General features: G+C 32.9%; 6 protein-coding genes across 10 annotated transcripts; 4 read left to right on the top strand and 2 right to left on the bottom strand.

Moving 5' to 3' along the window:
- The first annotated feature begins 1924 nt into the window (after positions 1 to 1924).
- On the top strand, positions 1925 to 7629 carry LOC106762733 (bifunctional dihydrofolate reductase-thymidylate synthase). 4 transcript variants are annotated; one of them, XR_001375835.2, is made up of 13 exons: positions 1932 to 2203; positions 2775 to 3298; positions 3393 to 3792; positions 3859 to 3903; positions 4104 to 4169; positions 4865 to 4926; positions 5021 to 5095; positions 5312 to 5477; positions 5559 to 5682; positions 6201 to 6307; positions 6390 to 6548; positions 6674 to 6759; positions 7348 to 7629. XR_001375835.2 is itself a non-coding variant. In XM_014646776.2 (12 exons), exons 2-11 carry the CDS (start codon positions 2862 to 2864, stop codon positions 6498 to 6500), a joined length of 1593 nt encoding a protein of 530 aa, XP_014502262.1. In that variant the 5' UTR covers positions 1932 to 2203; positions 2775 to 2861; the 3' UTR covers positions 6501 to 6548; positions 7348 to 7629. The 4 variants fall into 4 exon arrangements, 2 of the variants coding, with proteins under 2 accessions (XP_022636788.1, XP_014502262.1); XR_001375834.2 differs by having other exon boundaries at positions 6671 to 6759; XM_014646776.2 differs by lacking the exon at positions 6674 to 6759.
- Positions 7630 to 8478: 849 nt separating this feature from the next.
- LOC106761607 (7-methylxanthosine synthase 1) lies at positions 8479 to 10193 on the top strand. 2 transcript variants are annotated; one of them, XM_014645174.2, is made up of 4 exons: positions 8479 to 8634; positions 8756 to 9163; positions 9259 to 9498; positions 9577 to 10193. In XM_014645174.2, exons 1-4 carry the CDS (start codon positions 8560 to 8562, stop codon positions 9940 to 9942), a joined length of 1089 nt encoding a protein of 362 aa, XP_014500660.1. In that variant the 5' UTR covers positions 8479 to 8559; the 3' UTR covers positions 9943 to 10193. The 2 variants fall into 2 exon arrangements, with proteins under 2 accessions (XP_014500660.1, XP_014500661.1); XM_014645175.2 differs by having other exon boundaries at positions 8746 to 9163.
- Positions 10194 to 13694: 3501 nt separating this feature from the next.
- On the bottom strand, positions 13695 to 14417 carry LOC106761335. The gene has a single exon (XM_014644875.2). The coding sequence runs from the start codon at positions 14365 to 14367 to the stop codon at positions 13831 to 13833; it is 537 nt and encodes a 178-aa protein (XP_014500361.2). The 5' UTR covers positions 14368 to 14417; the 3' UTR covers positions 13695 to 13830.
- Positions 14418 to 17402: 2985 nt separating this feature from the next.
- Positions 17403 to 19270, top strand: LOC106760998 (40S ribosomal protein S25). The gene is made up of 4 exons (XM_014644462.2): positions 17403 to 17544; positions 17627 to 17701; positions 17823 to 17957; positions 19003 to 19270. The coding sequence occupies exons 1-4, from the start codon at positions 17542 to 17544 to the stop codon at positions 19114 to 19116; spliced, it is 327 nt and encodes a 108-aa protein (XP_014499948.1). The 5' UTR covers positions 17403 to 17541; the 3' UTR covers positions 19117 to 19270.
- Positions 19271 to 22129: 2859 nt separating this feature from the next.
- LOC106761611 lies at positions 22130 to 23378 on the top strand. The gene has a single exon (XM_014645179.2). It carries the CDS (start codon positions 22364 to 22366, stop codon positions 23243 to 23245), a length of 882 nt encoding a protein of 293 aa, XP_014500665.1. The 5' UTR covers positions 22130 to 22363; the 3' UTR covers positions 23246 to 23378.
- Positions 23379 to 25022: 1644 nt separating this feature from the next.
- LOC106761803 lies at positions 25023 to 26406 on the bottom strand. Its single transcript, XM_014645371.2, has one exon. The coding sequence runs from the start codon at positions 26055 to 26057 to the stop codon at positions 25164 to 25166; it is 894 nt and encodes a 297-aa protein (XP_014500857.1). The 5' UTR covers positions 26058 to 26406; the 3' UTR covers positions 25023 to 25163.
- Between the last annotated feature and the right edge of the window lie 589 nt (positions 26407 to 26995).

Below are 26995 nucleotides of genomic sequence, written 5' to 3'. Positions count from 1 at the left end.
AATATAAGACGTGTGAATTATGGACACTTCTCATCCATTTTAGATAAAAAAAATTGTTTTCTCTAAGTAACAAGATAAATATGTTTACATCTTGTCTTTTTTCTATCTAAAAGAATGTGGAGGCTATTTATTAATCAACGTTTTAGTTTCTGTTATGCTAAAAAATTACTCATAAAAGTCAATTTTTTTTATTATATAATTATAATCACGATTTTTACATAAAAAATCTAAATATTTATAACTATGATTTTATACGTATTTAATTATACTTTTAGTTTTCATGAAAAACTTGCCAGTATTTCTTTTATATAATTATAATACATAAAAAATAATTAAAGAATGATTTTCATAATTATTTTTATGCATTTATTTTTTATATTTCCAATATAAATTTTAATATATTTTAATAAGTTTTATTATAATAATTAATTTTTTATATTCTATTTTTTATTATATAAAAAAATGACACGCGCACGTATATTTCAACTGATAAAAAAAATGCTGAATTGAGTGAGAACTTCACCATTTTTTTACAATTTGAAGTTTGTTACTTTAATTCTTTCATTTTATTATGATTAGTCTTAAACTTATTGCTTTAACATATATAGCCCGCCCTTTCAAAACATATTTATATTTTTCATTTTAAAATTTGTTACTTTAATTCTTTCATTTTATTATGATTTTTAACATTTATGAAAATATACTGTACAAGGAAAAGAATATATTTATTTTTTAAACCATTAAAAGGTTAGGAAAACATATAGGAATTATTTCCATAATATTTTTTCAAAATAATTGTAATTTTATAACAAAAATATTTTGTAAATGTAATATTATTAAAATGGTTAAATTAATTTTACATTGGATTTTATTTTTGCAATGCGGGCCATTTTAAGCAACCACCACCTCCTGTGCCACCTTCACGGCGAGGAAGCAGGTCACGCCACCACCTCCGGGACAACCATCTCCTAGACCACCACCAACTCCCAACAATCTTTGCAGCGATCAGGAATCTTATATTTGGAATTTTATTATCATCAGCGGCGAACACACCCACGGCGGCGTACGTGACACAGGTTCGTCTTTTCTTTGATTTCTCTTTTAAGCTTCTTCTTCCTGCAACCCTACTTACACTGCCTCCTAATCTCCCGCTCTCTGTCTCTCACGCACCAGACATTAGTTAGCACCAAAACTCACCAACTGAACACAGAAAGCAAAATCGACGAATAAGCTAGTTGACCGAACAAAACAAAGATTCCACCAAAATCAATTCAACATCAAAGCATAAACCATATGCAGAAAAATCGAAGCGGAAGTGAGAGAGGATGTTGCGGATAGAACCTGAGGTCCGAAGAGGATCGGCGATCTAGAGCGCCGAGGACTTTTAGGCGGGCTATTGGCCATTGATTCGGAGGAGAAGGCGCGAACAGGAGGACGAGAATCCGGCGCGTGAGCTACACCTACGACGGTTTCGGCAACGGGGGGCTAGCCGTTTTAGGCACCCGTTATATTGGTTTGGTACAACAGGAGTTATTTTTTCAATCAAAGTGGCCAGCCAATTTCTTCTATCATTTTACGAGTTACATAATTTGAAATTAACTTTCTTATTTTTAAATTTTGAATTTTAAAATTTAAAATTATTTTTTTAAAATTAATTAATCCAGAATTAATTTTTTTTTCATTTGTTGAATGTGAAAGTTTATTTTCTTTGGTTAATCAGAAAGGTGAGAAGGTAAATGCCTCCTATAATTTCTTATGGCAAGAAGTTTAATACCACAAATGCGTCTAAACTTCATAAGAAACCAAAAGGGTACTTTAAAAAAATGGGGGTGTAAAAAGAAAAAGGGGAGGTGCAGATGGGCAACCGTTAGTTTGGTATTTTATTCCCAGTGAGGAGGGCGGGTTTCCTCGTTTAGAAGGCGGATCATACGGGCCTATCAGTCCGCTGTGACAGATTTTTCTGAAAAATCCATTTCTCCGAAAGCGGTTTCTGTCATCTTATTCGCTTTTGCTGCTGCTTGTTGCTTCCATTGCTCTCACCTTTTTTCTTCTTTAAATCTTCATTTTATTATCTCATGACCTTATTATTCTTTCTGTTTGGATTTACATTGTTCTTGACTTCAAAAGTTTCGTGGACTTTTGCACCAACTTTTACTTATTAGGTCATTATTCTTCCAAAATTTCGCGCTTCGCCTTCACATCGGTCAGTTCCTTCTTCACATTCTATGTTTTCTGCTGTTGCTTTTTGTGTGTGTATGTGTTTGTGTGAATATTATGTTGCATGTGTTGTCTGTTTAGTTCATATGTGTTGGATGGTTATTTTGGTTTTGTTTCGGAAGTTCACCACTTTTCGTTGTGCATTTCGTAGAAGATGGTTGAACTTTTTATGTGCCTCTTGCGCTGTTATATTCTATCAGTGCGGGTTTGATTTGGTTGTAGGGGACATATTTCGGGGAATTGCTTATTAATGGTTGGGTGGGTTCCAAATTTCATTACCGAGTCTTGGAGTGTATTTTCATTTTGCTGTGAAGTCTACTTCTTCACGCATTAGCTGCAGCAGTTGTTGCCGAAATATGGGGTTATGCTCCCTCTCCTCTCTCCAGTAATTAGTTCTTCTTAGGCAACCTAGGACTTAGTTGCATAACTTCCTGCTCATTTTTTTTTTTCTCTAACGGTATGCTATATCCCCTTCATCTTAATGTGTTACTTTGCGCGTGGCTGGTTTCATTTATATACCTTCTTTAATTATGGTCTACTACCTCATTTGGTTTCAGATTCCGCTGCACTTCCAAAGGAGTTGGTTGTGCAGTTCTTGTTTTCAGAAACCATCTTTAAGGTTCTGTCGGCGTTTGAGTTCTGTAATGGCCAGTGATTTTTCTGTCATCTCCAATGGAGACAGCAATGGCAATGTCAATCCTCAACCTAATCAGCAAAGGACATACCAAGTGGTAGTGGCTGCCACCCAAGATTGGGGCATTGGCAAGGATGGGAAGTTACCCTGGAGGTTGCCTACTGATCTCAAATTTTTTAAGGAGATCACTGAGAAAACATCTGATCCTGGAAAGAAGAATGCCATTGTAATGGGAAGGAAAACATGGGAGAGTATCCCTCTTCAGTACAGGCCTCTTTCTGGTCGCCTTAACGTTGTTCTTACTCGCTCAGGCAGCTTTGATATTGCAACGGCAGAGAATGTTGTTATATGTGGAAGTATTAATTCTGCACTGGAACTATTAGCTTCTTCTCCTTACTCTCTGTCAATTGAAAAAGTATTTGTTATTGGAGGTGGTCAAATATTTAGGTACTTCTTTGTTTTAAAATGTACTTTTCTTCATCTGCTCTGCTCTTTCCTTTTCATGTGAAGCTCTGTTATAGCTGATAATTGCCATGTACAGAGAGGCTCTCAATGCACCTGGATGTGAAGCTATCCACTTAACAGAAATTCAGTCAAACATTGAGTGCGACACTTTTATGCCTTCAGTTGATTTCACTATATTTCGGCCATGGTACTCATCCTTTCCTAAGATGGAAAACAACATACGCCATTCTTTCATCAGTTACGTGCGTGTAAGGAGTTCTCCTGTTGTGTCCCTGAATCAGAATATTGATCCATTTATTGATAAGAATTCTGATTCCATAAAATTTGAGGTCAAGGATTTTTCTTTTCTTCCTAAAATGATTTTTGAGAGACATGAGGAGAATATGTATCTTAAGCTGGTTCAAGACATAATTTCTGAAGGTACAATAAAGGGTGATAGGACAGGGACTGGTACCTTGTCAAAATTTGGTAGCCAGGTAACGTTTTTATTGGTATATTGAGGGTTGTTGTAGTTTATATGCTGACTTTGTCTTTTTCCACAGATGAGATTCAATTTGCGCAGAACCTTTCCTCTTCTAACAACTAAGGCATGTGGTAGAGATTATGGTTTAAGGCACATTTGATTTACTGTGTAAAAGAATCTGTTTTTAGTGTGAACTGTTTTCTTTTTTTACTTTGGTTTAATTATTATATTGTGTATACTAATTTGGATGTTTTCTTTGGAAGGAGAATATCTAGTTGTAAACTTTGATAGAAAATTTGACATGATTTCTTCAATTGATTGTAGAAAGTATTTTGGCGAGGGGTTGTTGAAGAGCTTCTTTGGTTTATCAGTGGCTCAACAAATGCCAAGGTAACAATATCTTCTGCCAATATTGTCCATACACACATGAATCCTCACCTATCCTTAGTTGGGCACAAAGAAGCTGATATTAGCCAACTATTGGGGAACATTAAGTTGGTGTATCTTATAACATTTGAGCTTGGATTTGAATAATAGATGTAATAATGTGGAAAGCTCAGGTGCTTCTAAGCTAACTCATTCCTTGTATTATTTATTTCTATAATATATTGAACTTATAAATATGATTGCATTCTTTTTTTAGTGTTGAAATTTTGAAAACAATATTCATAGATACAGAGTATAACATGTGAAAACATTGCAATTATAGAATAATTAGTTATGTCTACGTACCTGAATTGACATTCATCTCTATGAGCACTACCAAACCTTATTTTTCTTGAGATTTTTCTACCCACCTTGTAGAGAATTATTTAGAAATTATGTGTGCTAATTTATTTTAATGAAATCACTAATTTATTATCCCTCAGGGTAGGCAGGGTTTGATAATAACACAATTTTCGCTTGCTAAGCATTTGCTGATTCTTTAATAGAGTCATAGGGATAAAGGGTTACGGACTAAACTTTCATTCATAGTATGTCACATGCATCAAGCGCTTTATATTTTAGTTAACTGGAAATCTTTTACTGGTATGGTAGATTTTATTTGTATGATCTTCGATCTGAAAACAAGGTATATTTGGCAGGTGCTACAGGAAAAAAACATTCATATATGGGATGGCAATGCATCCAGAGAATACCTTGATGGGCAAGCATGATTATATGTTTTACCTTTGAAGTACAAATTGTGCATTTTTCCTTTGTATTGCAGTTAGTAATTGGCTGTACATGTTTTATTATAGTGTTGGTTTGACAGAGAGGGAGGAGGGTGACTTGGGACCTGTTTATGGGTTTCAATGGAGGCACTTTGGTGCCAGGTAGGGGAATTATACTTTTTTTTTTTTTTTTTCTGTATGTAATACAATAGATTGTTTTATTTGGAATTTGCTCAAACATTTAGTTGCCGTCTGACCTTTAATAGATACACTGATATGCATCCTGATTACTACAGCCAAGGGGTTGATCAGATTTTACAATAGATTGTTTTATTTGTAATTTGCTGAAACATTTAGTCCCTGTCTTACCTTTTATAGATACACTGACATGCATGCTGACTACTCCGGCCAAGGGTTTGATCAACTTTTGGATGTTATTAACAAGATAAAGCATAATCCTGATGATCGGCGAATCATTCTCTCTGCATGGAATCCAGCTGATATTAAATTAATGGCACTTCCACCTTGCCACATGTTTGCACAGGTCTGCAACTTAATTCATTAGGTTTTTCTTTGAAAACTGTCCCCTCACATATATTGATATTTGTAATTTTAACTTCTGCAGTTTTATGTAGCACATGGGGAGTTATCATGTCAAATGTATCAGCGATCTGCTGACATGGGCCTGGGCGTTCCATTTAATATTGCATCTTATGCCCTACTGACATGCATGATTTCTCATGTTTGTGGTATGTAAATTGTCAAAGCATTCGTTGTAGACCTAAATATGTAGTCAATTGATAAAATGTTTTCAGGTTTCGTGGGTGTAATTAGTGATGATGTGTATACCATTTTATTTGGTTGTTTGACTTTAAGCTAGGTAATAGGTTGTGTGGTTCTCAAAGATTAGATGTTATGCTCTGGCTGGGAAAGTCTTTTTTTTTTTCCTGTTTGCTAGAATCGGCACTAGAAGTTTAGCTCAGGTGGTTTGTTTAGACTTAATATGTCTTTTATATATCAATTTTGTTGGACTTTAGTTGTGTGTGGACATTTCCATTATAGTAAATGAGAAAATTTTTGCATAATAGAGGCCAAAGTTTTTGTTTTTCTTGTTGGTATTCTATCTGTATTCGAATTTTTCGGGTGTACGTAGGTTTAGGGTTTACAAGCTTATTGGTTTTGATAATATCACTAGAGAAAAAGTGCAACTTAAAAGGTGATTATGTAAAATAACTAACCCTTTTACTGTGACTTGGCTTTTTCTCAGATCTAATTCCAGGTGATTTTATCCATGTTATTGGGGATTCACATGTTTATCGCAATCATGTGAGGCCTTTGCAGGAGCAGCTCCATAACCTTCCAAAACCCTTTCCAGTATGTCTATTCTTTAACACTTCTTTTAGTTTGTCTTTTGACACTTTTTCCTTGTTGACTCCTTTAATGTACTTTCAAGCAGACTTTGAAAATAAATCCAAAGAAGAAAGATATAGATTCTTTTGTGGCTGCTGATTTCAAGCTCACAGGCTATGATCCTCACCAGAAGATTGATATGAAGCTGGCTGTCTAAAAGTGTGGGGTTTCTCACTTTCAGGCTGTTTCTGCTTTTTTAATTGAGGCAAGTACTTGCTTTTGGTTTTAGTTTTTATACAGAACTTTACTGGTTTCTGTTACCATTATTATTTATATAAAAGGGTTTCAATAGAATGTTATTTGGTGCTTTCTTTGGCCTATGATCAGTAGTAGAACCATGGTAGCATGATGCTGAGGTGGTCTGCAAGATAGCTCTTAATTTATTGTCAACACCTTGTTGGCAAGCTAAATGGCAGGTTCAGTACCGTTTAGGTTTTATAGCTAGTTTTGTAAATCTACATGATTTTGAATTTATTTAAAATCTTAATGCTATTTTGCATCACCTTTGTATAAGTATAACGGAACAAAATTTCTAAAAGTCGCGTGAAAAAGGATGATTCAACTAACATGTAAGGATAGTGCAAAAGTAATTCCCTTCCATGACCTGTATCAGAGTCCAATTTCAATAATCCAGCACTGCAGAATCCTTAAATTAAAAGGAAGTGAGAAAATAAAATAGAATTTTGATTTAAATTATTACGCAGTAGTTTCAAAATTTTGTTTTGGATTCTTTTGAACAAGTTTTAACTTAATGATGTAGTTAGAGTTGGCTTTACATAACTTGAATAGTTACGAAACAAAAAATAATTTGACGCCAATTTCAATGCACATATCTTGCTCTGTAATGTAGCTGTTTTTCAGAGAATTTTATTAACCTTTGGATGTATATATATGTACTTCATTCTTTTAATGGACATTAGTCACACTGCTTTCGCATTTTCTTATCTGGCCTTTTATTTGCTTTTCATGGATGTGATTCCTTGTGTTCTTCTCCTGTGTTTCAGGCACAACGATAGGAAGATTATGTTAAAATTGTGTACTACTAAAGATGATCTCGTAGACACGTACTTAGTTCATATATTTGTGGGAATCGGTTGGGTCCATGTGTTACGACTGTAAGGTGATTTAGATTAATTTCAATTTCCATCCTTTCCAATGTACACGCTCCATTATAATTTTGAGGGATCGATTTCTCGATGTTTTAGATAAACATTTTTCTGTTTTAATATTCGAACTTTTGGACAAGCAGCTTCAGTGCTATTCAACAAGTTTTGTTTTTTTTTTTTTAATAGCTTTGTCATAAATTTAACTATATACGTTGTGAAAATATTTTGACGACTTATTTTGAACAGGTATAGTAAAATTTATTGATATATTAAAAATGATTTAGCTTAAGATCAAACGAGCCTAGTATGAGTATTTTTTTCTTCAAACGTCTCGGTTATATTTTCGGTGAAGGTCCCTGAAGACAATTTATACTGTGATGATATCTAATGTCCCTTTTTATTTAAAATAGTAGTCTGGATCTTGGTCGCACATGGGTTTTGAAAAATTAATTAGTAATACACATATATAATAATCAAATACCTAGTCATAATTATAATTTTTTGTGTAATTTTATAAATATTTTGAACTATAACATACAAGTATTTGCAATCTATCAAAGTCACCATTGGAATATGAGGCAGTCGTTTTCTTTTTGAATTGTCATTCATCTTAACATCTTTCTGAATATAAGCTTACCAAATATTCTTATTTTCCATGCCATCTCATCTATTAAATGCAAGTCATCATAAACAAACGATCAGTTCGAACTACTTTCGTTTTAAGTGAGCATACCATCAATTATTTTGGAGCAAATTACAAATGTTAAAATTGAAAATAAGTTGGAACTTAGGTAGCACAACATTAACTCGAATTTAAAAATAAAAATAAATCTTTATAAATATAGATGACTAAAAATTATATTAGGATGCATATTTCACTGTTAGAGAAGGTCAACTTCGTGATTCAAAGAAATTGAGAGAAGTAAGCTGTGTATGCGAATGTGGATATTTTTTCTTACGTATGTGGTGACGTAAGAACTTTTGGACTGTAATGTTGCACTTGAAAGCCTCCGGCTGTTTAAAAGGCGATCCAGGAACCAAGTTCATCACTGTCGAACGAAATCATTACTCACCCACGCTTTCATCTTCACCTTGCCACACTGTGTAGCAATGGAAACAGTTCAATTTATTTTCGCTAATGGTGGAGCTGGAGAAGCAAGCTATGCAAACAATTCCTCCTTTCAAGTACCCATACTATCTAACTATATATTTTGCCTACACAATACTATCATCGTCGTTCCTTAGTTTTTTTTTTTTTTTTTTTTTTTTTTTTTTTTTTTTTTTTAATTTCATTAGTTTCGTGCAGAGTAAGATGATATCAAAAGTGAAACCCATCCTCGAAGAAAGTATGAAGTCCCTGTACTGCAACTCTGTCCCGAGCTGTTTCAGAGTGGCTGATCTGGGTTGTTCTTCGGGACCAAATGCACTTCAGGTGGCGTATGATATTATCGATGTTGTTCACAACATCAGTCGCAGCTATAACCGTGAGCCACCCATCACATTCCAAATTTACCTCAACGATCAATTTCAAAACGATTTCAACAACATCTTTGAGGCCCTACCTTGCTTCTACGAGAGGCTACGAGAAGAAAAGGGAGAGGGATTTGGTGCATGTTTCGTCAATGCAACGCCCGGAAGCTTTTATGGGAGACTCTTCCCGACCAATTCCATGCACTTTTTTCACTCTTCCACCAGTCTCCATTGGCTCTCTCAGGTTATCATCTTCAATTATTAATACGAACAAATAATTCATCCACATACACAGACTTTTATTTAGTATTTGTTTTACAATGTTTGATTTGGCAACAGGCTCCGAAAGGATTGATTAACAAGGAAAACATTTACTTCACTAACACGAGCCCATGCACGGTGTACCAAGCTTACCTCGATCAGTTCAGTGAAGATTTCAATCTGTTTCTAAAATCACGAGCGGAGGAACTAGTGCATGGTGGTGGTATGGTTCTAACATTTGTTGGCAGAGATGAAACTTCCGACATAATCACTCCTTGGGGGTTAATTGGTTTGGTTCTGAATGACATGGTTTTGGAGGTACAATCTACAACCTGTGGTTTCTTATAATTTTCATGGAATCATAACTTTATGAAGTGTTCATACTATGCAATGCAGAGTTTGATTGAAGAGGGAAAGTTGGAGTCCGTTAATATGCCAAGATATGGTCCTACTGCTAATGAAGTTAAGCAATTGATTGATGCAGAAGGGTGTTTTACTCTTCAAAAGTTGGAGACATTCAAGTCGAGATGGGATGAAGGCTTGAAAGAAAATGGTAACGGTGATTTGGCTTTAGATGTAAATGTCAGAGCCAATTTCATAGCCAAATACGTGAGAGCTACTACTGAACCTTTTCTGACTTCACGGTTTGGAGAAGGTATAATCGATGAATTATTCCTTAGATTCCGAAAGAAAGTTGGCAAACTGTTGGAGGAACAAAAATTAGAGTATACTTATCTGGTCATGTTCATCACAAAAAAGTGACACAGAATAATGAGTGAGTGAAACATCATGTGCTTCTACCGATGGCTCTCTCAACCTATATATTTCAAGTTTTTCTTGCTTTTTCTACGTTGCGACATAATTTAAGCTTAGTATCCAAACTTCACCTGACATGTTTACGTTCATTTTCTATCTCGTTTATCAAGCTTATATATAGTATACGTTGCAGGGAGTGCACGTATAATGTAATCGATTACGAGTTGTAATAATCAATTACACTAAAGTTATTATGATGCAAGATCACTATTAATTTTCAATGACTGAAATCGATTATAAAATGCTTATAATCAATTATCAATTCATAATTAAATAGATGGTTAAAAGCTCTTTTTGGTTCCAGTTTTGGTTGGGAAAATTCGAAATGGTCCCCATGTTTTTTTTTGTGTTCAATTTAGTCCCAAAGAACGTATTTGGTGTTCAATTAAGTCCTTTTCACTAACTCCGTCTAAATTAATAACGGTGAGATGTCCAAACGTGCAATTAGAGGGTGAACTGTCATTTATGTTCTGACGTGGACTAGACCAGTCATCATCATAAGGACCATATTTGAAAATAATTAACAGAAATGGGGACTAGATTGAACAACTTTCATTCATTACAAAACAAAGAGCCACATCACCATCTTCTTCAACCTTCAGCCCAACCAAAAATAGAAACCCTACTTTCTTTCTAAAAATCTAACCCTAGCGCCGCCACACCTAAACCCTCAGACCACCATCGCAATCACCACATACCTACAAACGAAACCCAGAAGACCATTACCATGACGCGGCTGCGACCACCTCCACGCACCACCATCTTCATCGCGCGCCTTCACCATCATCTTCTTCCCAGTTCGCGCTGCCACCATAGCGATTGAGGGTTTCGATTTGGGGGTTTTTGTTGTGTTATCTGATTTTTGTAAATTGGAATGTATGATTTTCGTTTCAAAATTGATTTGGGGAATTCTTGGTTCTTCTCTGTTTTGCGAGTGGTTAGGGATTTTGTTCTTCCTTGCAGGTATGGGTTTTGCGAAGTGGGGGATGAGGGTTCAAATTGGGAATGTTAGGGTTTCTGAACTTGGGGTTTTTCGTTTTGGGTTCATTTGATTCGCGATAATGGGTTTCGTGGTGGTTGTTGTTGGATGCACGGGTGGCGCCAATGAAGGTGCTGGTAGGTGGCCATGGGTGGTGTTTTTGGGTGGTTGTTGGACAGAGAAAATGATGGAGGTGAGAAGATGGTGGTTGGTCGTGACCGTGGCGGTGGTGGTTAGGGTTAGGTGATGGCTAGGGTTTTTGTGTAAGGGGAAATTAGGGTTTCTGGAGGTAGGAGATGATGATGACGTGTCAAGGGTGATGTGTCATTGAAAGTTGTTCAATCTAGTCCCCATTTCTGTTAATTATTTTCAAATATGGTCCCTATGATGATGACTGGTCTAGTCCACGTCAGAACATAAATGACAGTTCACCCTCTAATTGCACGTTTGGACATCTCACAATTATCAATTTAGACGGAGTTAGTGAAAAGGACTTAATTGAACACCAAATACTTTCTTTGGAACTAAATTGAACACAAAAAAAAAACATGGGGACCATTTCGAATTTTCCCAACCAAAACTGGGACCAAAAAGAGCTTTTAACCTTAAATAGATCAACCAATTTCGGATAAACATAAAAAAAAAAATATTATTTAAGTATAAAATCTTATTATTAAAATAAAGTTAAGTACTTATCTGTAAAACTTTTATTGTTAAAACATATTTGAAAGAAAAGTAATATGTAATTCTACAAACATTCTTAATAAGAATATAGGGAGTTATGTATTTTTAAATCGTTTATTCCTTATATTTTTTGTGGATCATCTAATTTGTGTATTTATAAAATAATTTATTATTTACATTTTTTTATATAGTTTATTCTTTGTATTTTTACATAATTTACATTTTCTGTGTGGTTTATGCATAGTTTTTTTCACTAGTTTATTCTATATATTTTTACATACTCTATCCTTAATATTTTTGAAAGATCCATTATATATTTTTGTATACGATCTATCGTTTTGTATTTTTAACTAATCTATTCTACATTTTATAAATACATATTAACTTTCTATATTTATAAATCATTTTTCATCTTAATTCTATTTAAAACTTAATTATAAATTTAAAAATATTTTTTCAACCACTAAATCTCTTTTAATGAAATATACATTTACTAACCTAAAAAAAACACAATCAAACATCATCACTTGTACGTACATACAGCTTTAAAACAAAGATCAACATCATCTATATTTTAATTAATACTAAATAATAAAATTATAAAAGTTATTATCTCTTTCTTAACCTACATCTTAATACAAAGTAATAATTTATTTACATAAAAATGAATTAATATTTGATATATTTATAATTAAATTAAGTACTAAAGATTATCGGTTTGAAATGTAAAATTTGACAAATTGTAACTTAATTAATTTTTTTTCTTGCAATAAACTATTTTGACATTTTACATATTCTGATTTATTTATTAAAACAATACTAAAAGTAAATTAGTAAACTAAAACACACATTTTAGTACATTAATTCGTTATTATTAAATTAAACATAAAAACAAATAAGAAATATACTGTAATTAATAAACATAGCCAACCATATTAAAGTTTTCATACAAATTTAACTATGAATTCAAAACAATTAAAATTACAATAAAAAAAAACATACAGCATAATCATGATCTTAAAACCACAATACGTTTCTAAAACATATAACATATAACTATCTCAAAATATCAATATATTACAATATTATCATAAAATAAGCATAATATTTATTAAAAAAATATTAAAATATAAAATCTAATTAAAAATTTATAAAACAAATATAATATAAATATCTCTTCAGATACTTTAAAAATAGTATTCAAAATTTAAAATATTTTTTAAAATACAATACAAAAAAGTAAATATTAATTTTTTATTTTTACCACAATTATTTAATATTATATATCATAAATTGAAATATATTATTTATTAAATTAAAATAATGATAATATATAAAATAAACTATAAAATATTTTATAACTATGACAATGAAGTAACTAAACTATTTTTTAAAATTGAATAAACTAATATAAAAAAATAACCTATTATAGTATATACTTAAGCATAGACATAAAGGAGGAATCAAAAGTGGGATTTTCACACGAAAAATAAAGCATGAATTAGGTGGCTCCTACTTGCCACATTTGTCATTAAATAATTAAAAGCAAAACAGAAGAGAAATTAAAAATAAAAATCCATAGTCAGTGGTGGCACCTTCACTTTCTGTCACTTACACTCTTACTTTTAGGATCTGTTAACTTGGAAGTGATAAGAGAAAAGTGATACATTAAATTTGAAGATAATTTTTATTGTTGTTTATTTAAGTGAATTTGAAGTTAAACAAGAGTAAATTTTGAAGTACAGTCTGTGAGAATTGGTATAGGATTTAGTTTATATGACAGATTAAAAAAATTTAGTTCAAAATCTATTCTAGTTTACCTCCAAATTCATTCAAATAAAAAAAAAATATTATCCTAAAATCCGCTGAATTACTTTTTCCTAATCACCCTCAAATGATGACAATCTTAGTGTCATGGATTTACTTTTTTTCACTTTCCTAAATTTCATACTAAGGTCACCACGTTTATCTTCAATCATTTCATTATACATTTCCAATTTCTAAAATAATATTATCTGTTTTAAGATGCAATATATTTTAAGATGAAAACAATAATGTACTGAGTTTCCTTTAAGCTCTACTTACATACATGTTATCTATACATCACATATTTAGGTTGTGTATAGTTTTCACTTTTCACCCAATAGTAGAACCAATATACAATAACACTTTTATTCTTGCTTTCGTAGCCTCTGTTGCCGAGCAATGAAAGCCTCAATCTTCCGACGAAAGTCGTCGTTGCTCATCCCATCTTCAGGGTAGGAATCAACGTTGCCAATCACTTTCTCAGTCTCACACCTCTGCAACACGCGCGGGGGTTTCTCATTCTCCACCACGCGCTCTACGATGTCCGATTGACATCTTCTGTAATCCTTATTCACCATCTCCAAACTTGTCTCTGTTTTGGTGGGATCAATTTGTTGACCCTTTGCTTTACGAGTGTTGCTGTGAACGATCAGTTTCAGTTTCGGTTTGATGGTGCTGTTTTGGAGAAACTCGAGATACAGATCGGGTTCTGGGGATGGTTTATCCGACGACTGATTTGAAAAGTGACCAGATTGGGCGAACAACGTTATGATTATGACGTTTCCGAGGAAAAACACAAAACGAGGACTGCCCATGAAGTTGCGGAAATACTCGGTTGAGTTTCTGAGAGTGGATGGTAGGTTGATGGAGAGCCTCGAAACCAAGACAAGAACAACGCACATCTCGGCGTAACGCAACACGTTCGCGATCTTTCGGAGGTAACGATTATGTTTCCGAGGTTTTCCGGTTTTGTTTGTTTGGAGCTTCATTTGGTTGATCAAACGATTGATTCGGTCAATCAAAAGGGACCGATGATTTGTCGGGAGAATGCATCTGACACTGGATATTGATGGAGACACCAACGTTTTCTAGAATTGGATGCATGGAAACAGATTGAGGGAACTAAATTTTTTACTGAATTTGGTGTATTGCATCTGCTTGGGAAGTGTGTGATAACTCAAAACTGGTTTGGCTTTTCTTTGTTTATTTTTTTAAAATGGGTGCACTCACTCTGATTTATAGAATCCAATCTAAGTGGGTAGAAAAATAAAAGCTTTAAAAAGAAAACAAATAAAGTTGTTCAATAAAATAAAAGAAATTAGACCCAATATGTTGTTATTGCTTTCACCTTTATCTGCCATTCCATTTTCTGCTTCTTCTTTTTTTTTCTACTTTTTCTCTGTGATTAGTGGCATGCGAAATTAAGACGCACTTTTGAAAATTAAATAAAAAATTGTGATGGGTTGATTGAAAAATTATGTCTAACCTGTATATACAAACAATATATAAAAATAAATATCTGAATGTAATATCATAGACTTAAAACTTTAGTGTAAAAAGTCATAAAATTATATTCTTACTTTTTTTTATAAAAAAAAAGTTATTAAATTATACAAATTCGTGTTAGAAGAAAAACACAGAATTTAATATTATCTGCTATTCAATCATAAGATTTATATTAAATGATTTTGTTTAAAGAAAACTTAGGTTAAAAAAAAAAGTAAGAATAAGGTAGCAGTACCTAATCGAAGACAATGACAGTTGGACTTAACATAGAAAACAAAACAAATAATTAAAAGTGAAGGCTTAGCGACTCATTTCTTAGTCGTTAAGAAAAAAGCCTTCACTTCCACTTTCGCTTTGCTTTGTTTCTTATTTCTCTAAAATGAAAGGCCTTCACTTGCACTGTGTTGGTCCCCCTCAATAATGAAGGACCGATATAAGGCTTTCGGCTTCCAACGGAACATCACTTAAACATTTTCTTTTCAACTTTACTCTCATTTTAGCTCCCCCAATTTAAACGTGATTTCTTAAGTACTAATAAACCATTCTTTTATTGGTGTACCAAATAAGTAGGTTGAAAAACTTTAATCACAAATCTTTTTTTTTATAAGTGATTTGAGATTTTAATCCATTATCACACAATATAATCATCCAATCAGTAATGAACTAAACTGTTAATAATTCTTTGGATTTCATATGAAATGGTCTGTGGATCATTTGATTGGACTATAGCACTAAAAATAATTATATCAAATCTATGTGAAATTATTACTATTTGGATCGTAATTAAATTGATATTAATCAAAAACTCAATCCCAAAATCTATAAATATAGATTTGATATTCAATTTGTTACTTTTATTACTCGTTTAACGTTGAAGTTTTCGAATAATTATTAATTTTAATATCAAAGTATTTTTTGTATGTATCCGACTCGATTGGACGGTAAAGAGAAGGTTAAAAACAAAACTCTGATCTAAGCTCAGAACTTGGAAATTATTTATGAAAGAAGACTTAATCTAAATCCATAAACGGAAACAATTACAATATTTTAGTTAATTAATAAATATATTTTTTAATTGTACTAGTTTTTGAAATATTTTAAATTGTAAATCAATTCAATATTTTACATTAATTATAATTTAGTTTTAAAGTTTTTCTAATCGTATGGAAAAGTTAGAGTTTGATATAACTCAACTCTAATATTTAATTTAGTATAACTCGGCTTTATTGTTGGTCTTTGTCAACTCGGCTGGAGATTCGATCTAGACTAGATCATTTTAATATTATATAAATTTTCGAAAGCTTGTTCAGCAACATATAATCTGAAAATAAATGAGTTATTTTTAAATGTTGAGAAGTATGCAACACAATTATGGGGTATAGAAAGTAAAATCACAGTAAATATTAACATACCAGGCCCATTAGTCCCATATAAATGATAAAAATAACCTCAACACAGACCCTATATCCTTCTATAACAAACTTGAATGTGAATGGAGCCTTTATCTGACAGCATTCTACCAATTTCAATTTTGCTAACTTCACTTAAGGCAGAAAATTATAATTTATATTGATTTCAATATGACGTGTTTTCCATGGATATAATATTATTATATAATTTTTATACATAGAATATCGTGCATTATTTCTTTTAATGTCAAGAAAAGCTTCTGTGGGAAAATATCTTGATTTGTGTTACTTATTTTGTTTTGTGTCATTATATTTTTTTTTTCTTTTTTTATATGTGTTAATGTCTGATCTAACATGCCTACATTACTTTTCTTTTTCTTTTTAAATATTTTTCATCAAAAAAATTAAAAATAACAGAATATTTTTTTTTATCATGGACCATTTATAATTTTTCTTCATAACAAAACATATTTAAACTTAAATTTAATGATACAAAATTTTTATAACTTTTTAAGAAGTGTGAATAACAATAATCAATGGCCTATATTGAAGAATGAAATGAGTAACAAAAATATTGATGTATGATTTGAAAGAGTAAAGTTATATATATATATATATATATATATATATATATATATATATATATATATATATATATATATATAATTATTTGAAGGAATGACATGTAGATTATAATAATATATAAATTATAGTTAATTAATATTTAATTGTTTAATATTCATTCATAGAATATTTGAAGTATTTTAATCAAACGAATTAATAACATCTTTAAAAGAAAAAAGAAATAAAGTTAAAAAAATATTTTTTGGAAGAAGATATGCAGCGTAAAATTAGGAGAGTAACGTTTATTTATTTATTTTAAAAAATCGGATCATTCAAAAATATATAAGAAAAGAGAGGTACTTATTAAATTGAGGAGTGTAAACAATGAATTGCTGTAACGCAAAACTTAGTGGGTACGAGAGCCCATTACCAAAATGGCCCAGATGAGTCACATAAAACGACGTAGTATTCAGTATTTTGCTCTTTTTATCCATCACACCTCATCAACTAAAAACCCTAGTTAGGTTTGTGATTTAGATTGCTTCACTTCGCTGCCGTCTCCAATCTCAGAGCTCCTGTCGTCTGTGATCGAAATCCATGGCAAGTTTCTCTGCTAATTTCATCATTATGTTTTCGTTGGTGCAATCTAATGTCCGTGTTTCTGATTTGATGGTACTTGCAGGCTCCAAAGAAGGACAAGGCTCCCCCACCTTCATCAAAGCCCGCCAAGTCTGGCGGTGGCAAGCAGAAGAAGAAGGTTCTTGTTTCTTGTTCAAGTTCTAATTTTGTTCCAATTCTTTTGGTTTGCCCATTTGGTAATTCTATATTAGTGTGATGGATGGGTGCGTGATATTAATGTTAGATTTTTGTTGCAACAGAAGTGGAGCAAGGGAAAGCAAAAGGAAAAGGTGAATAACATGGTGCTGTTTGATCAGGGTACCTATGACAAGCTCCTCTCCGAGGCACCAAAATACAAGCTTATTACTCCATCTATTCTCTCTGATCGTCTTAGGGTAATTGTTTAATTTCCTATTTTATATTCTTATGTTAAAGGATTACTTGTGTTGATAATAACTTTTATGTTTGTGGCATTTTCATTATTTTTATGCATGTTATGTATTTGTAGTCGTTTTATTGGGAAAGACGGGAGCTATTTTAATGTGAGTGTTAGATTAAGTAGCAACTGTTCCTTTATAAGTAGTCTTCTACGAGATCTGCATCCTTAGACTGACGTGCATCGTCTAAAATACATGTCTAGTATTAGTATGTTTTTAATTGGGTTTTCTCCACTGATTGTTGGAGATACAACTTCAATTTTTGGAAGTTTGATTCTTCGTATATTTCGTTTCAATTGAATAGAGTTTCAAGCTTTAAACCTAGAATTTATTGTTAGTTATTTCGTGTTTATGTGTTTCTTGAGGAATAATTCTGGATAATTGTTTTATGTTAACTGTTTGACAGTCTTCCTGCAACATGGGTATGCCTGCGTTTTCTTGCAATAGTCTTTTTAATATTTTTCTAGATTTGCTAACTACCGTTTTGCTCTGTTATTGGTAATTTCCGAACATTAAGTTTTCAAATATTATGTTCGAATTCAATAATCATTTAAAAACCTATGCAATTGGTAAATCTTAGGTACTCGTCATTTAGTTAGGAGGTATATCCATTACCTAAGGATTTGTCGTTTGATATTTGTAATACAAAAATTGGTATTAGCTGAAACTCAAATTCTCTCTTCTTGTGCATCTTCACGAACATAATTGTGTAATTGGTCATACAGCTTCAAATATAGCGTTTTTCATTCTCTATATTCCAGGATCTTTAATTTTTCTTAACAGTTGCAGTCGCAATTTCTCATTTTTATTGAAATGTGGTGCATTATCACCGGCAGAAGTGCCCTAAGACTCATGATATTAACCAGTGGCTTGTAATCATATGTATATATGTGTGTGTGTGTAATATGTGTATATATATGTGTATGTATATGTATGTATGTATTTCTTGGTTATAGGTATTATGCGAAGAAAAGATTCTCATAATTTTGTATGCACCTTGCAGATTAATGGATCACTTGCAAGGAAGGCTATACGGGAATTGATGGCTAGAGGTTCAATAAGGATGGTGTCTGCCCATGCAAGTCAGCAGATTTACACTAGAGCTACAAACACCTAGATGTAGTGTTGATGCACCGCCTAATTGATTTTGTTTTCCAGTTTGAGACATACCTTATGCTAGATTGAATCATTTCAGACAGTTTACTTTATTCATCGTTTATTTCCTTTTACATCCTTGATAATTATATATTTCACAACGCTTTCATGTTTTATCGTTGGGCATTGCTGGCATGTTATTCTGTTTCGTATTTTTTAGTTTGATTCATGATATGTTAGTTTCTACTTAAAAGCTAGCCTGAAAAGGGCCGGTTTATATTTTCAAATCTCAAAAGAGATTCAATCACTTGATAATCTTCATAAATTAACTTAGTAATATTGTTCAACATGATGTAGTGGTAAACATTCATCTACATGTCCTGCTACATGAAATATCAATCGAATTTGAGGGCAGTAACTGTGTCATCGAAGAAGAATGTGAAAAGGAAAACTCCATAGACCTTTCAAGATATTTAATAAGAAGCTCCTTAAAGAGATTTCCAACTTAAAAAAACTGTAAGTTGTTTCTCTAATTCAACAAGAAACTAGTTATCTCAATCAAACATTAACGCATTGGAGGCAGACAGAGTTTTGCTATCTCTCCTTTGTCACAACAAGCCTTGTGCTTCTATCTGTTAAGAGTTTCCACAATCATATGGAAAATTTGTTGTTATGAATTGGCTAACATCATAGGCAAATTATCATAAACATAATTTTCCTTTGAACTACCTTTAACTATAAAATTCATTTAACCCCACCTGACGATGATTTAGACACGGGTGTCGCTTACTTGTGATGAATGAAACTAAAAAAACCTTTTGGCACCAATACTAGTTATGTGGGAGGATGTATTGGATTTTAAAAAACTAAATAAAAGTTAGAACTTACGATATTTTTATAGAAGATATTTATGGTTAAGTTTTTGCAATTTATATTTAAATAAATTTGAACCTTAAGAAAGCTAAAAAAATTTAAAAAACTTAACAAATTTGTAAGATTTAAAAGACTTCTATAAATATTTAAGAAATCTACAAAATTGACGGAGGTGGATAAGGGTTGAATGAACAATCTTAACAGTAAAATTTCTCAGAATTTATTGTTGAGCTTTCACAAGAAAAGACACCCGAAATAAAAAGGTTTAGTAAAAAATAATTAAAATGAATGCGTTGTTATTATTTTTTCTATGCTTCTCAAAATACATTTGAGAAAATTGTAAACAAAGATTTGAGTATTGGAGGAAGGTTATTTTTTTTTTCTTTCCAAAAGGAAAATTCATTACGAAGAGATTAAGTAAATGTAACTCGGCCTAATCCATAATCCATAAAAGACTTTCTATGTTAGTACATTTTTTTTGTAACATTTATTTATACTGTTGTTGTTGATAATATTTTTATTATAATAGTATAAGCTAGTCCTTGAGTCGAACTAGTCCATGATACCATCAAAGTGTTTTTATTTTTTCAGAAAAAAGATTTCATTACAGAAAAATTATATAAATATTGACTTAAGTCCAATTCACACAAGAGACTCACGTAATTTTCAATTCAAAATTTCAAAAAATTGAGTTCATGAATTTTATTTTTTATATGATATTCAATTTTTCATTTTTAATAAATTTAAAACTTAAACTCACTTAAATTCCAAACCTAAAACAAAACTATTTTTTGCAAAGAAGAAATTGTGTATGATGAGAGAAAACACAAAAAAAAAATTAGGAAAGACCTTACACTAAATTTCATATAAAATCCATACTCTTTAAGTTTTATTTTTTTAATAAACCAACAAGCTTTTCTTTATCACAATACTTTTCTGTAATCTTGATTATCATAATTAAGTAGCACAAAATTTACTGATATAATTTAACAGTATCAATTGAACATAATAGGACTTTTATGTAAATAAATTCTTTGAAATCCTAATTTGGCAGACTCCCTTATTTTTCTCTTCTTTCCCTCACAAGTATCTGCAATGTATGCCAGCCTTGTCTCCTTCTGTCTTTTGTGTTATTTCCAAGTTCAGATTCAAAAGAAGTTACAGAATAACAGAAGAATTTGGAGAGAAGAAGTATGATACATTTTGAAAATAGGCAAAGGTTAAATGTTCTTATCTGAATTTAAGTGTTATGATCTAATTCAAATCTTGGTGTTTATAGGCTTCATGTTGTATGGATCAATCATTGGAACAACATCTCGTGGCTGATATCACAATTGCCTCTGCCCTTCGGTTGGTGGCTTTGTGATTGATCAACTGCTCTCCATTATCATTCGTGGGCTCAAATATCACAACTTCAATTCAATGAACGATGTGATGGTTTCTTCCTATTATTATGAGACAAATCAAATCAACATCCACATCCTTATCATATCTTTCTATTTTATGCTGACAGCAAAGCAAGGTCTATAATACACTAACACCGTCACAACTATCAGTTTATACTAAAATTATATTTCAGCAATAACACTATCTATATCAGGATATGGAATGGAGCCTATCTTGTTCATAAAATCCATCACTTTCATTTTCACAACCCATAATTTATGCAGATAAATTAAAAAAATAAATAAAATTGTTATTTTAGTTAAACTGACAATGCAGCTTCAATGGTCATACTCATCTCAGTAAACAGAAGACAAGGAACTTCATTTCTGTCATGGCATATCTGCTGTCATAGAGTACAAAGCCACCGTATAAATGAATGAAGCCAAAAAGCAATGAAACTTTCAAGTCAACCACCGTCACACCAGAGTACAAAGTGACAAAATTGAAGTGATAGAATGACAAATGATTGTATATTAATTAGTAATAATTCAAGCTGATTACCAAGAGGCATGGAGCTTTCCTTTTAGCAGTTCAAATAGTCTACACGTGCATACCTCAACATGGATAAAATAATTCTTCACAGAAGACAAAAGTTTAATTGTATTTCCATGATAATGTCAATGTCCTCGTGCAACTTCTGATAAAGAAACAGTGTACCAAAGGAAACCATGGACCAAAATCCAAGTGGGATTATAGAACTTTGAGGAAAAACTAATAAAACAAAGGGTATGAGTTGTAAAGATTAGGCGGGGGGACATCACATTAACATATCTCTGATAATATCTATATCATTTTAGATCTGTTTGTAATTATTTGTTTTACTTTAAGATGAGAATCCTAGTGTCTTCACAGCCATATATATTGATCAACAGGCAAGGAAAGATGGCAAGTTGGCCATTGAATTGCACATATTTAATACCAGCTCCCTCCTCTTGTCTAGTTGAAGAAAAATGGCAGCATCTTCATTGACCCATAAATTCCATAACCATGCTCGTTCTAATAGTTTACCCTCTAAACCACACCCTCTCATCCTTCAGTGCAATGAACACTTAGCAAAGTTAGGTGCCTATGAAACCGTATCTTCTTCATTGCTGGGGCAAAATCTAACTAGCCTTCTAGATTTGCATGAGTGCATTGAAAAGTTAGTTCAATTGCCCCTAACTCAAGAAGCACTTGTCCAGGAACGGCAAGAGAAATGGGTGGATGATCTCTTGGATGGATCTCTAAGGCTCCTTGATGCATGTACTGAAACCAAAGATGCCCTTCTGCACACCAAGGAGTGCACCCGTGAGCTGCAGTCAACTATAAGAAGAAGAAGAGGAGGTGAAGTTGAACTCACAGTGGAGGTTAAGAAATTCTTGACCTCAAGGAAGGTGGTGCGAAAGGCCATATTCAAAGCCTTGGAGAATTTGAAGGGTAATGCAAATAAAAGCAACCTTGCCCTCACTAACAAAGATTACCAAACCATGGCTTTGGTAACCTTGTTAAAGGACGCTGAAGTGATCACTTTTTCCATATTTGAGTCATTGCTGAATTTCTTTTCTGGATCAGCACAACCAAAACGAAGCAGCTGGGCTTTAGTTTCAAAGCTAATGCAAAGCAAAAGGGTAGGATATGCACAAGTAGCAGATGATAACGAGTTTGCAAAAGTGGATTCTGCATTGCAGTTATTTGCATTAAACATGTCAACCAAGTCCAACGATATTAATGATCTGCAGAAGAAGCTTGCGACTTTGGGAACCTGTATACAGGATCTTGAAGAAGGACTCGAATCTCTGTTTAGGCGTTTGATTAAAATCAGAGTTGCCCTTCTCAACATTCTTAATCACTAGTTTAGGTATCTGAAGGCATCAAATTTTTGTAATGGTGTTCTGGGGACAATTGTAGATAATGTACTTGCTATGTTGATGATATGCTAAATATATCACTGAATATATTGTTTATATATTACACATCTGCTTTCTTTCAGCACTCGTGACATATTTTCATGGAATAAATGTTCAGAAGATCCAATCACATTCAGTTTTTTGCTCCCATTTCCAGAACTGAATTCAACCAAATCGAATCACAAGCATATTAAGTTTATATTAGTTTTCCTATTTTGCCCTAAAATACACCTTAATTTTATTGTGAATATGCAGTAGTATTTTAAAAATCTTAAGTTTATTTTGATATGACCTGGGACTACTGCATACACATCGCCATCTAGAGATGAACAACCTGAATATGAAGTTAGCCTCACCCTCTTTCCCATTTTCAAATCATAGTTTAATTCTCTTAAAATGCTAATAATGGAGGTGATCAAATCAAAGTAAATGAAAATAAATTTTACAAGTGTTTTTCTTTACTCAATTGGTAACATATGATGGTAACAGAAAAGGCAAAAGACAAAGAGCTTGGACGGCAGAATATTCTCCAATTCTAACACTCTTCTTTAAGATGTTTCTTTAATATTCCAAGTCTTTATCAATGTAATTCGAACTTGCCTTCGTCACTATATCTATTAATTGATCTTCAGAACTGCAGTGCTCTAATCTGATCTTTCTGCTTCCTTGATTGCTTGATAGTTAACCTTGATATGCTTTGTTCTTCCATGTTGAACAAGGTTCTTTGCAATTGCAACAACAGACTTATTATCAACTCCTAAAATAGTTGCTTCCATATTTGTAGTACTGTTAAAGATTGTTTGCTGCAATCGAAGGATAACATGCACATGCCTGTGCCAATTGTTGATAGGAGGAGTGATGCTGAAACTAGATTCACAATTGAGGTTCAAAAATAGATGGCATGCAGGAAGAACATGAAAAAGGAAATTGGAAAGGCCTTAAAAAACATGAAGGCAATACAAAATAAGCTCACAGTTTCTTCTTCAATCAAGGACAAGGATACTTCTTCCATCTTTAGCTTCTTAGGAGAGGCAGAAGAACTCGTTAGAATCTGTTATGCTTCATTACTGGCCCCAAAAGTCAGCTAAAGAAGGACATCTGATTCTAAAGTGTCTTATACTAATGAATTTGCAAGGTTTGACTCAGTGTTGAAGCTTCACATTTGTTCAAAGTCAAGCCTTCAGTAACTGACAATTTTCATAGCCATGCGAAAAATCTAGAGTTGTGCATCGAAGATATTGAAGTTGGAATTGAATGCCTTTCAGATGCATTATCAACATTTTAAGCCACTACTCAACAAAATGTGTTTATAACCATTCTCACACTAGTACATAAATGTGATAAAAGAAAAGTGTATATTTTTTTCAATCATTTGTATGCTCTTCAGATTCTCGAATATCTTTTTCTTTTTCTCTTTGCGAAAAAAATGCTTATATATATTCCCTCTATTCTGAATCTCGAAGGACCCCCTAGAAATAGTGAATATGAAAAAGGTCCGGTAATCTCGACCCCAAAAAGAACAAGAAACTAAAAACAATGGCAATAGAACCCATGCATCCATTAGGAGGATGAGAGTTAACTCTAAATCTTTAACCACTTGTATCAACTCGCATTGGAAGAAAATTCTTATGTTTGAGATCTTAAGTAGAATCATTTAGTGCAATTTTATGGTGGATAAGTGCAAAAGGTGTTGTCATGATGTAATTGATGTTCAAGTTCCCAAAAAAAGATCCACTGAAGAGATAACAACAAAAATTCAGAAAGATTTTCAGTTCATTATATCAGTAGGCATATACATGTATGATTTGAATGTACAAATGTAACTATGTGGATGAGTACAAAATTCAGTCCGAGGTAAGTTGGACTAGTGGTTAAGGACATTAAGAAGGGATACTCTTATTCTGATTAGTCGCCTAAATAGAAACTCGAGTCCTTCTTCAAAGTCTTGAATGCAGGACTCCATTTTCTCNAAGTGGCTTTGTAGANTGTTTGTTTCTTCAAATTTGGATGTCTTGGAAAATACGAAGGAGTGCAATGCTGCATCCACTTGGGCAAATTCATTTTCATCTGCCACTTGGGAGCAACCCACTCTCTTTGGCTGAATTAGCTTCGAAATTGAAAGCCAGCTGTTTGACTTTGCTTGTGTTGACCCTGAGATAAATTGCAACAGTGTCTGAAATGTTGATAGTGTTGCCACTTCCGTGTCTTGTAATAAGGTAATCAAAGACACTGTTTGGTGGTCTTTGTCTGTTGTGGTGGATGAGATGTTGCAACTCTTTGAAGTGCCGTTCAAATTTGCCAAGGCTTTGGAGATGGCCTTTTTCACCACCTTTCTAGATGTCAAGAATTTCTTAGCTTCTGCTGCCAACTCCACTTCACCACCTCTCTTCCTTCTTATCATGGAATGAAGCTCACGCGTGCATTCTTTTGTGTGCAGTAAAGCATCTTTGGCGGCACTACACACATCTAAGAGTCTTAAGGATCCATCCAAAACCTCATCTACCCAATTCTCTTCACGCTCGTGGAGAAGGACATCTTGAGTGAGGGGAAGATGGGTCAATTTTTCAACACACTCTATCAGATCTTGCAAGCATCTTATGTTTTTGCAAAGAACTAATGAGGAAAAGATGGTTGCTTTGGAAGCCCTTAAGCCGTCCAAGTGCTCGTTGCATTCTAGAATGAGAGGGTGTGATCTAGAGGGCAAGCTATTTGAGCGGCCATGAGAATGGGATTTTGGGTTCAAGGGAGAGGATGCCATTTTTCCTCAAGAGAGAAAAAGAGATGAGAAGACTTGATTTTGAATGTAGAGTTGATGAGCCTTCCAATGGCATCTGGTCTATATATATTACAGTTTGTTGAGACATAAGGAATCTCTTCCTAAACAAATCAGTGTGGCCAACTAATCGAGATTTGGATGTAGACTTAATTACATAAATATTATAACAGTGTCTCCCCCATGGAAACTATCCAACTCGTATTTTGTCTCAACTTGCTCTTTCACTTGCATGGAAACTATCCAACTCGTATTTTTGACTCAATTCTCATTTAACAATTTTTTATAGGCTATGTATATATTATTGATATTCATATATACACGAATATTTGGTCCGCCCATAAACCTTAGGCTGTTTTCTGTAAATTCTATAATACCATTCATAGCAACTTGCAAGATTCTTGAGGTTCAATGCACGCGTAGTCCATTAAAACAAAACCACAATAAGTGAAAGTCAAACTCAAGCTTGTTCATCTACATTGTTTTCCCTCTGTTTTCCTGTTTCTAACTTACCATAGAAGTTGTGGGTGGAACCAGACAGGTAATGCTGTGGTCAGGTCACCCAAAATTTTCAGGTTTATGTAATATTTCTATATAAAATATGTGGGCCCTTCAGCTTTAGTTATTTCATGTATATGTTTTTTTCTTTCATATATTCCTTCCTTTGTATACAGCATTCTACTTCCTATCGCACCAGGTTTCAACATTGTTCCCTGTAAAGAAAAATTAATTTTTTTTAAGCCTATGCAAGATGTAACAGCCAACTTTTAAAAGAATCAAAGTAAAAGACATGCATGACTAATACTGTCTTACTATAAAAATATTAAACACCATTCTTTACTTGTACAGATGTTTTCATCGTTTCAGAAGCCAAAACCGCCACCGCACCACAGAAAAGAAAGATACAAACTGGAGCCACAATC

This window comes from Vigna radiata, chromosome 5 (assembly GCF_000741045.1).
Source record: "Vigna radiata var. radiata cultivar VC1973A chromosome 5, Vradiata_ver6, whole genome shotgun sequence".
In the NCBI taxonomy this organism is placed as follows: Eukaryota; Viridiplantae; Streptophyta; class Magnoliopsida; order Fabales; family Fabaceae; genus Vigna; species Vigna radiata.
This window is presented reverse-complemented; position numbering and strand designations above follow the sequence as displayed.

Excerpts from the sequence above, each read along its gene's own strand:
- LOC106761335 (XM_014644875.2), bottom strand. The coding sequence starts at position 14,367 with ATGTGCGTTGTTCTTGTCTTGGTTTCGAGGCTCTCCATCAACCTACCA.
- LOC106762733 (XM_014646776.2), top strand. The coding sequence starts at position 2,862 with ATGGCCAGTGATTTTTCTGTCATCTCCAATGGAGACAGCAATGGCAAT. Across the intron at positions 3,793-3,858 it reads TGTCAAAATTTGGTAGCCAG|ATGAGATTCAATTTGCGCAG; the intron begins GTAACGTTTTTA and ends CTTTTTCCACAG. Across the intron at positions 4,170-4,864 it reads GTGGCTCAACAAATGCCAAG|GTGCTACAGGAAAAAAACAT; the intron begins GTAACAATATCT and ends TATATTTGGCAG.
- LOC106761607 (XM_014645174.2), top strand. The coding sequence starts at position 8,560 with ATGGAAACAGTTCAATTTATTTTCGCTAATGGTGGAGCTGGAGAAGCA. Across the intron at positions 9,164-9,258 it reads GTCTCCATTGGCTCTCTCAG|GCTCCGAAAGGATTGATTAA; the intron begins GTTATCATCTTC and ends ATTTGGCAACAG. Across the intron at positions 9,499-9,576 it reads TGAATGACATGGTTTTGGAG|AGTTTGATTGAAGAGGGAAA; the intron begins GTACAATCTACA and ends TATGCAATGCAG.
- LOC106761611 (XM_014645179.2), top strand. The coding sequence starts at position 22,364 with ATGGCAGCATCTTCATTGACCCATAAATTCCATAACCATGCTCGTTCT.
- LOC106760998 (XM_014644462.2), top strand. Across the intron at positions 17,702-17,822 it reads GTGGCAAGCAGAAGAAGAAG|AAGTGGAGCAAGGGAAAGCA; the intron begins GTTCTTGTTTCT and ends TTGTTGCAACAG. Across the intron at positions 17,958-19,002 it reads TTCTCTCTGATCGTCTTAGG|ATTAATGGATCACTTGCAAG; the intron begins GTAATTGTTTAA and ends TGCACCTTGCAG.